Raw genomic sequence first — 8879 nt, 5'->3', positions numbered from 1 at the left:
AGAGATTGGAATGCAAAGGGTAGGGAAGATCTCTTTAAGAACTGGGTTTTCTAATATGGGTTGCAGCTGTTTGAGGATTTTCCATATAGGTTCCAGGGAGGGATGATATGTTATAACTAGTGGTGTGCGATTCATGGGGGTTTTCTTTCTGTACTGCAGCAATTCTTCACATGGTATCCAGATGACTCTTTCTATCTCTCTGGAGGAGTGTCCTTGTTGACTAAAAGCCCCTTTGAGATTTGTGATCATTATTTGTCACAATTTTTCCATCTATTTTAGTGGTCTAATAAAAGATATTGGATTTACCCAAAGAACCTTGTCTACCAGAGCATGGATTAGTAATCTAATGTTGATCAGGAAAGAGAATAATCCATTAACGGAAAGTGTCCTATTTGAGAACACTATCACATGCACTATTTCAATGGAAGGTAGCACTGGGCTCTTGCTATTTAATATTTTCATTGGCATGGTAGAGAAGGCATACACAGTGAGTCATCATTAGATATTCTCACAATAAGTAACCAGATCTCCTAAGTGAAATTATACAGAAAATCAGTTATAATACTAATTAAAGAGGGAACTCTGTGCTGTACCCATCTCCATCCTCTAAAAAACTCCCACAGGGCAGAATCAACTCGCATATGGACCTGAGATACTAGAACAGGCACAAACAGGTCTCTGATTGTACCAAAATGAGATTCATTACAAGTAAAAGTTAAATCACACACATAAGGGAATGGAATACATGGAATAGACAGCTGTCCCACAATTCCTATCTGCAAGGCAATCAGTCTGAGAAAAACCTACTTGTAATAGTAGATACTAAGTTTTAGCATATGAACTTGTAATGCAATGCCGTTGCCAAAATGCCAGTGCTATTTTTGAATATATATATGGGAAGGTCATATGTAAAGCTGTGGGAGATAACATTTTTCACATCCCAGTACAGCTGGCATATCATATTCAGTCCTAGTTCCCACAAATCAATATACAAAATACAAATAATGGCAGAAGAAATTTACAAGGATTGGAAGAAAATATTTGATAATGAAGTATTCATAGTTTGGAAAACAGAAGACAAGGGGACATAAATAGTGTATAGGTACCCACAAGTTAGCAGTTTAACTAAAAGAAAGGAAATGTTCAGTCTCAGGAGAAATTTAGACAAATACCAATGGATAAAGGTAAGGAAAGAAGACATGTAAACTACATCTTGGACAAAAATTCCTAACTTATAGCAGTTGGACTGGATTATAAAGGAAGACATTTAATTCATAGGCAAATGGGCCATTATTTAGACTTGGATTGTATTCCTTTTCAGTTGTGCTGTTATTTAGATGATATTTAGACACCCATACAGGTAGCTGTAATTTGATTTGCAAAATGTTCTGTTACATTCCATGACGCTCCCAAGTTATAGAACTTCAGGATTTCTTCATTAAGAACGTTCTGTTAAGGCATCATCCCATGGCATGTAGAGTTAAGGATTATAAAAGGCACTAATAGAAGGAGACAGAGGAGGAAAGTGCAATAAGTTCTTTGAAAGAAAGAAAAAGCCCCCCTAGAACTGTGCTACTGGGAGATTTCTGAAGTGTTAATGCCTTTTTAAGCATCTGTCATTTTTGCTTGGCCACAAGGGGCCTATTCTTTACTGCATTGTACTCTTGTAATCATTTATGAACAATTAGGTATTGTTTTAGGCCACGTCTATACTTACCTGGTAGGGGTGTGCAAAATGGGCCCTATTCAATTCAGATTTGGTCCAAATCGGGGACAGTGATTCAATTTATAGATTCGGATCACTGTCCGATTCGATTCAGCCGAATCCGAATCTGAAGATTTGATGCTGATTTGGAGAATCAATGATTCGGACAGACACAGCTTTAAATGTTTTTTCTACAAACTTTGCAGTACCAGCTCAGCTTGTGAACGCTGCAATACTGAGGTGGATGGAGCATCCCACCGGAGTGGGGTGGGCCCCCACATGCTCTGCGGCAAACCCAGAAGTGGACCCAGAAGTGGACCCGTACTTCTGGTCCACTTCTGGGTCCACTGGGGAGCATGCTGGCCCCCCCCCCCCCGTGCTTCCCCAGCTCAGTGATTGGCCATGGGGGACCCTGGGTGCCCCTCCAGACCCAGGAGGCACGAGTCACTGAGCAGGGGAGGTGCAGGGGGGGCCCCCCATGTGCTCCATGGTGGACCCAGAAGTGGACCCAAAGTGCTTCCGGTCCACTGCTGGATCTGCTGCCAAGTGTGCTGAGGGCTCCCTGTGCTCCTATGGGACGCTCCATTCACCCCAGCATTGCAGCATTTATGAGCCGCCTGCTACTTAGAGTTATGTAGAAAAAACATTTAAAGCTGTGTCTATGTCCAAATTGCCAAATCTTTCTGAATCTCTCCGAATTGATTTGGAGGATTCCAGTTCAATTCGGAGAGATTAAAGGGTCCTCTGATTTGATTTGGGTTCAGAGGTTCAGCCACCAAATCAGGCTGAATCTTTGCCGAATTGAATCAGGGACGAAAGCTTTGCACAACCCTATTACCTGGCTCTCCTTGGACAGACAGCAGTTGCTACCACCAAAGGGGAGAGCACATGCATACACAGGAGCCTCTGGTTGCTCTGCCAAGTCTTACTCCATTTACTTCCCTCTATGCTAAAGTATGGCCAAGGACAAAAAAACCATAATCCTGACCTGTGGCAAGGAACTTTGAGCACAGCTCATGAGTTAGGAGATGCATACAAATATAGTTTAAGTCTTGTTTATGATTTTCCTAGCTCATGTGAGCTGCTTTGATGATCTGTCCAAGGTGCCGAGGGCAGCAGCTGTTCTGACAGGTGGGGTTGGGGGTCTTTAACAGAGCATTGGGCACATCAGCTTTCTCCCACAATCTGCTCCAGCAAGAGATTCACCCTCCCCCTTCCAGGGAGAAGCTGATTACACTGGCCACATACTTGTGTGTAAAGGTACATACTGTTTGACTTGTTGTGTCTCTGTTTACCCATCTTCCATTGGTACACAGCTGGAATCTTATCAGTCAGTGAGAAACTTCAATATATATTCCTTAGATTAAGTTGAGAGAGAGAAGAATATTGAATAAAACAGTGGAGGGTGAGGAGGGCAAAGGCAAAGAGGTAATCAGATGGTGGAAGGGAAGAGGTGACTGCCCCCCTTGGTGTGCCTCCTGCCCCCTTGGTGTGCCAGATTGCCCTTTTTAACAATATTTTGAAATCCGATATTGTAAAAACTGAAATGTAAACTATTTATGAAAGCAAGTGACTTGTAATAAGCATGGTGTTAACACACAGCTGCTGAAAATGTAAGTGGTCTCCCTAGAGATGAGAGAAGGGGTCCAAGGAGCACAGAAAATGCTGGGAAAAATGTTAAAACATCTCATTAATAAATTATTAATCTCATTTGTTCATCATTATAAACTTCCCATGTGCTTTTCATAGAGGCAGGTTCATTATGCTGACAGAATGCAGCTAATTTTCCTGTGAGATTTTTAAAAGGTGTTTCAGTGGTTGAAATTTAAAATTGATACAGATTCAAATGACAATGAATAATACCAGACTCCAAGTAGGTTTATGCTGGTGACTGGCCAGGAAGCCAAAGGAATCAATTTGCATACAGTGGAGCCACTTGTAACCACCCTCCTCTTTAATATGCAGCCCACAGTGAATAGATGTTCCAACATATGTCCCACGATGATTCATGTGGCCTGGGTTTGAGCAGCGCTGTCTACTGAGGGTCGTTTTCCTGTAAAACAGGAAAGAACAGAAATGTGGCATATTTTAATACCACTGCAGCTTCATATAACATCTCAAGACTTTGCCACCCCTTCAGGCCACCTGGTAGTTAAGAAGACCTTTTGTGTAGATAGTTGCTCAGGAACTGTCTGCTCTTAAACAGCAAGATAATTACATTCAGAAGTGTGGTACTCCAGAACAGAGTATAAGAACAGCTGCCCCAGTAAAATAACTTTCTACTAATAATCGGTTATTGTTTATTAAGATATTATTTATTTGACCTAGATATTAACCTTAGTCAATTTGTATTGTGAATTACCATATGAAGTCAGCTTGTAGTGGGATACTATCGATTCACAGTAAAGTTGAGTTCTGTATAGGATACAATTTATTCTTTTTATTGGGTGGGAATCCTATCCTTGAGCAATCTACATATTCTAAATTACAGAATGACAACAATAAAATAATGCTTTCAGAAACTATTTTCTGTAGGTAGCATGTTGATTTAATCCTGCCTTATTGAGTTACTCACATTTGATGCAACAGTGGCAGTCAGTGGCTAAATCAGGTTATTGCTGTCTTCAGAATGTCATGTTCCTTGAATTTTGTACTGAAAAATATCAAAGAAATTGTTCTGAAACTGTTGAGTGATATCTAAACAAACTGTTTTTAATTAATTCTAATGAAATTTTGAAAATAACTCAATTGTGGCCTATTCAAACCTGTATTGAATAAGCAAGACATAAATAACAGCAGTAAGAGAAAACTGCATTCTGTATATATATGGTACATTAACATATTATGTATTTTCTCTGAAGGAAGTAGAAATTCGAAACAAGGACCTCGAAGGACAGCTATCTGACCTAGAGCAACGGCTGGAGAAAAGTCAGAATGAACAAGAAGCGTTTCGCAATAACTTGAAGACACTTTTAGAAATTCTAGATGGGAAAATCTTTGAACTAACAGAATTACGTGATAACCTGGCCAAGCTAATAGAATGCAGCTAAAGGAAAGTAGGATTTCAGTGCCAATCATCTTAAAGATGCACTGTCTCTCTTCATAGGACTATGTTGGGCTCTGCATCAAAGTTGCACAAAATTAGAAAAATGCTTCTCTAAGAGGGCCTGTTTTAAATTTGAGTAGTATATTTCAATGTAAAATTTAGAATTCAGATTGTAGCTAGTTGAAAAACAAAAAAACTTGAATTACAAATTACCTCCTTGTACATTATTGGCCATAGATAACTTGAAAGATATTACCAGTAATTTAATGCAATCCTTTTCTAATTATTAGCCACTGGAAGAATTAGCAGTGTCCCAGGTCACAGCCCCTTTTTGTGTTAGATACAATGTAGATTATCTGCTTTTTTATTGATTTAAGATATCTAATTGCTGTGTTTTGTGCAAAAACTTAGTGATGACAGCCCTGTCTTTTGTTGTAATCTTAATAATTTCTCAGGATATTTTGCACTGTTGAGAAGCAGTGCCATTACCAATTAATTCTTGCCAGGAGTGAGAGAGAATTGCATCTTTAATTGAAACATAGTTAAAATAACTGCTTGTATAAAGTTCTTCCTTTTTTTTATACTGGAAGATACTGTATTTCTTTAATGAAGTTCACTCTGGTGTTCTATAATATTGTCCAGTGTATGGTTTACTTTTCCATATTAATTCCATGTATTTATAATGAGATATTGTCTCCCATTTTGTTACACATTTTGAAGCCAATCAACATTGGCAGGTGAATCCCTGAGGAAAAAAAAAACTTTTTCAATTTAAATTTGGCATGCACAGGTAAATATAAGTAGCCAGTCATTTATTACCTGGACTTATTAAACATCACATATTATTAGTATGTGCAGTTTCCTGAAGATGTTTTATTAGCCTATTTTGCAAGAAATCTTTTCTGAATGAGTAATGCATTTCAGTTTTGTGTAATAATGGCTAGTGGGAAATACTGTTTACTATAGATGATGTGGATGTGGAGGTATTACAAGAAGATTACATTGAGTTTGCTCAGCCAAGAGAACTATTTCTAGAAGCTTTGTAATCACAGCAAATTGAAATGGAGACATGCTTATTCTGTATGGGTCTTCATATCACATTTTTCTCAAAACCACACCAGGCAATATTCTGAACTGTTAACTAGGTGTTTAAAAACAAGAATTGAATTCAATAATCCTCAGTGAACAGGTTTTAAAGTTGTTTTGATGTAATTTTAACAGACTTTTGGCAAACATGCATTTCTTTATATACAATATTTATTTTAAGAAAACTCTTTGAAAGGTAAACCAAGTGTCATATGTCTGCTTGCTGAATGGGGATTGCATCAAAGTACATTCTTACCATCAATTGCCTGTAATGTTGGAGAGGGCTTTTTTAAAATGTATGAATGAGTATCAGACTCAAGAGTCTAAAGATGCACTGACCTTTTGTTTGCGCCCCATATTAATTTGAATGTTAAACAAAAAAAATACTTATTAAATTTGTACAATGGACAATTTTCTCCATTTACAGACTGCTATTCAAAACTAGAAAATATAAGTCTGTTTTTATGTGTGTACTCTGTGTATATACCGTATAATACACACACGTTCTAATTTATATTTGAAAGAGAGAAAAATATATTATTTATTTCTAAAAATCATTTTTCTTTACCAGTGATTTATCAGGTGTCTCCTGACAAGTCAGGAAAAAGGTTTAGATAAAACACTAAACCAACATGTATTATACTGTATGTACTGTACACACCATTTAAGTTTCCTCCATATTTTTAAGGTATTTTCTCACCTATTTTATTTATTAAGGGGGGGAAAAAGCTTAGTTGGGTGTGCTCATGGTTGAAAACTTTCTGTGGTGAGCTACATATTTTCATTTGGTGGATTCTGGATGATGATATGAGTAACTTCGTCCAGTCCAGGTGAGCAGAGATCACCAGGTTTTAATTTACCTGGAAGTATTTGGGCTGATTCTCTTGTCACTTACATTAGTGGAAGCCACGAGCATCTTCCGTGGTGCCGGTGGCATTATACTAGGACTAAACTGGTGTAAGGGTGGGGAAAATCAGGCCCATTAATACTGAATGGACTTAAGTAGGATGAAGTAATAATGTAAACAATAGAATGTTGATGGCAAAACAATGTAATATTATTTTTAATGATATTATTATCAACATTTTTAAAAATCTGATGTCATTTACATGTGGGAAAATAGCTAAAAAAATATTTCCACTTAAATTTTGTGTATATGTGTGGTACATAAGTATTTCTATGTATACGTACACACACACATGTATGTACAGTACATGGAACAATTTAGATGTGCACATTTTTAATATTTTCCTATTGAAATTAAATTTAAAATTGGAAATTAATATTTGAGAATTTCTTTTCTCATACAGTAGAGATGCTTGATTTCATTTTTTTTAAATAATAAAATCTGCTGAGGGCTGCACCTTTAAATTCCCAAATAGTCATCAAACATGGATATGGGATAAGGTGGACATAAGTGCACATATAAATAAAATCCTATTGTTAAGAGTATTTTAAATGTTAATTTACAGTAGGTAAGTGTTTAGAAATAGTAATCTAAAGTTCATATTTAGGTGGTTATACCTACTGTAGCCTCTCCACTTCTGTATCAAGATACTAGTTTGCATATTTGTAAAATTAATTTTCCCAGAGACAGGTATTATGCATTGTATTGATCTTTAGAGGAAAGCGTGGGAATATATATGCCAGAAAGTAGTAATGGGTACTGGAACCTGACAATTTTAACAGAAACATACACAGGAGAGGAGAGCAATCACATTGTGTATAACTTGTTATATGACAACTATGGAGTCTTGTAAAAAATGCAAAAAAAAAAATCCCAACAAAAACAAAAGAAAAAACAAAAATACAGTTTTTATTTTGAAATACACTTGCTGTTCTCTGGAAAATGTACTTTTTCTCTTTATTTTTTTCTTAAATCTTTTTAAAGTATTAAAACATGTGCAAATGATAGCAGCAGTTACCTTAATCCTTCAGGTGCTACTGGATTTTGCATTAGCGTGTCATGTTGTGAAATCCTGACTTCGACATAAAAAGTTTTATAACTATACCCTAGTCTGGAAAGTTAGTTTTTGAATTGTCTCTTTCAATAATCCATATGCTGAAATGATCCAAAAGTTGTTTTATTTTATATAGATGTATTTAAACCTGCCAACATTAATACAAACCATAAATTCTAGCTCTCAGCAAACTTCCAAGGAAAATAAAATAATTAAACAGCAATGGATGCTACATGAAGCAAGGAAGAGGTCAGATTTGATTTATGTAAAATCTGTAAGAGGGAATACTTTCAGATAAGTTGTTTAAAGTGGCACATACAAAGAGGCAATCAAAAGTTGAGCTGGCTGGGACTATTGTTATGATGGTGACATTTGTAGAAGGTAATTTTTATTTTAAAGAAAGAATCAAAATCCTTCAATTAAGAGAGAATATTTTAATCTCTTTCCTTCATTTGCCAATCCTAGAAAGTTTTCCTTTTCCTAACTTTTTCCTGCCAATTAGAGCTTAAATCCAGGTTTAACTTTAACAAATGTGTGAACTTCAGTTTGTTCCATCATCATCTTTGTTTCTGTGCTAAAAAGGCTGCTGAATAATGCATCGTAAGTGTTATATTCTTTGAGGAAGTTGCTTTCAGTCAAGTACACAATCTGTATCAGGTTATCATCACAAGCTCAACCTAGGAGCCAAAATGGAAAAGGCTGCAATCTTTTCTTGTCATTCACAGTTCTGCAAGTAATTAAAAATGATGATGAATGCTTCATTGGATTAGAATACAGCCATATCTAAATCTGATTAGAGAATGGCTTGGAACTATTAGTGATAGTTTGAAAAAATCAGACCCACTCTGGGCAGAGGTGCATGTGCATGTGCACTCACAGGAAATAAAGGTGCCAATTAGGCACCCCGTTGTACACTCATATACTCAAAACAAGAAGATTGTTTCTGATTGGCTGTTTGCACTTTCTGATAGTGTTGAATCTGTGCATGAACTTGCAGTGGTACAAAGCTGGGAACTAGTTGGTGAATAATATTTCAAAAACCTCTAATCCCATTCGATTAAATCAGTACCTGGATTTACTT

General features: G+C 36.6%; 1 protein-coding gene across 1 annotated transcript in view; it reads left to right on the top strand.

Moving 5' to 3' along the window:
- HOMER1 (homer scaffolding protein 1) overlaps nt 1-7843 on the top strand; it is a 192469-nt gene extending 184626 nt beyond the window's left edge. Inside the window, exon 9 of the mRNA XM_019517739.1 lies at nt 4567-7843. Coding sequence (XP_019373284.1) covers nt 4567-4755 — 189 coding nt within the window. The 3' untranslated portion in view covers nt 4756-7843. The remainder of the gene's footprint in view (nt 1-4566) is intronic.
- Nucleotides 7844-8879: the final 1036 nt, after the last annotated feature.

This window comes from Gavialis gangeticus, unplaced genomic scaffold (assembly GCF_001723915.1).
Source record: "Gavialis gangeticus isolate Ggan-Ray unplaced genomic scaffold, GavGan_comp1, whole genome shotgun sequence".
Taxonomy (NCBI): Eukaryota; Metazoa; Chordata; order Crocodylia; family Gavialidae; genus Gavialis; species Gavialis gangeticus.
The sequence above is the reverse complement of the archived record's forward strand: the minus strand, read 5'-3'. Positions and strand labels throughout refer to the sequence as shown.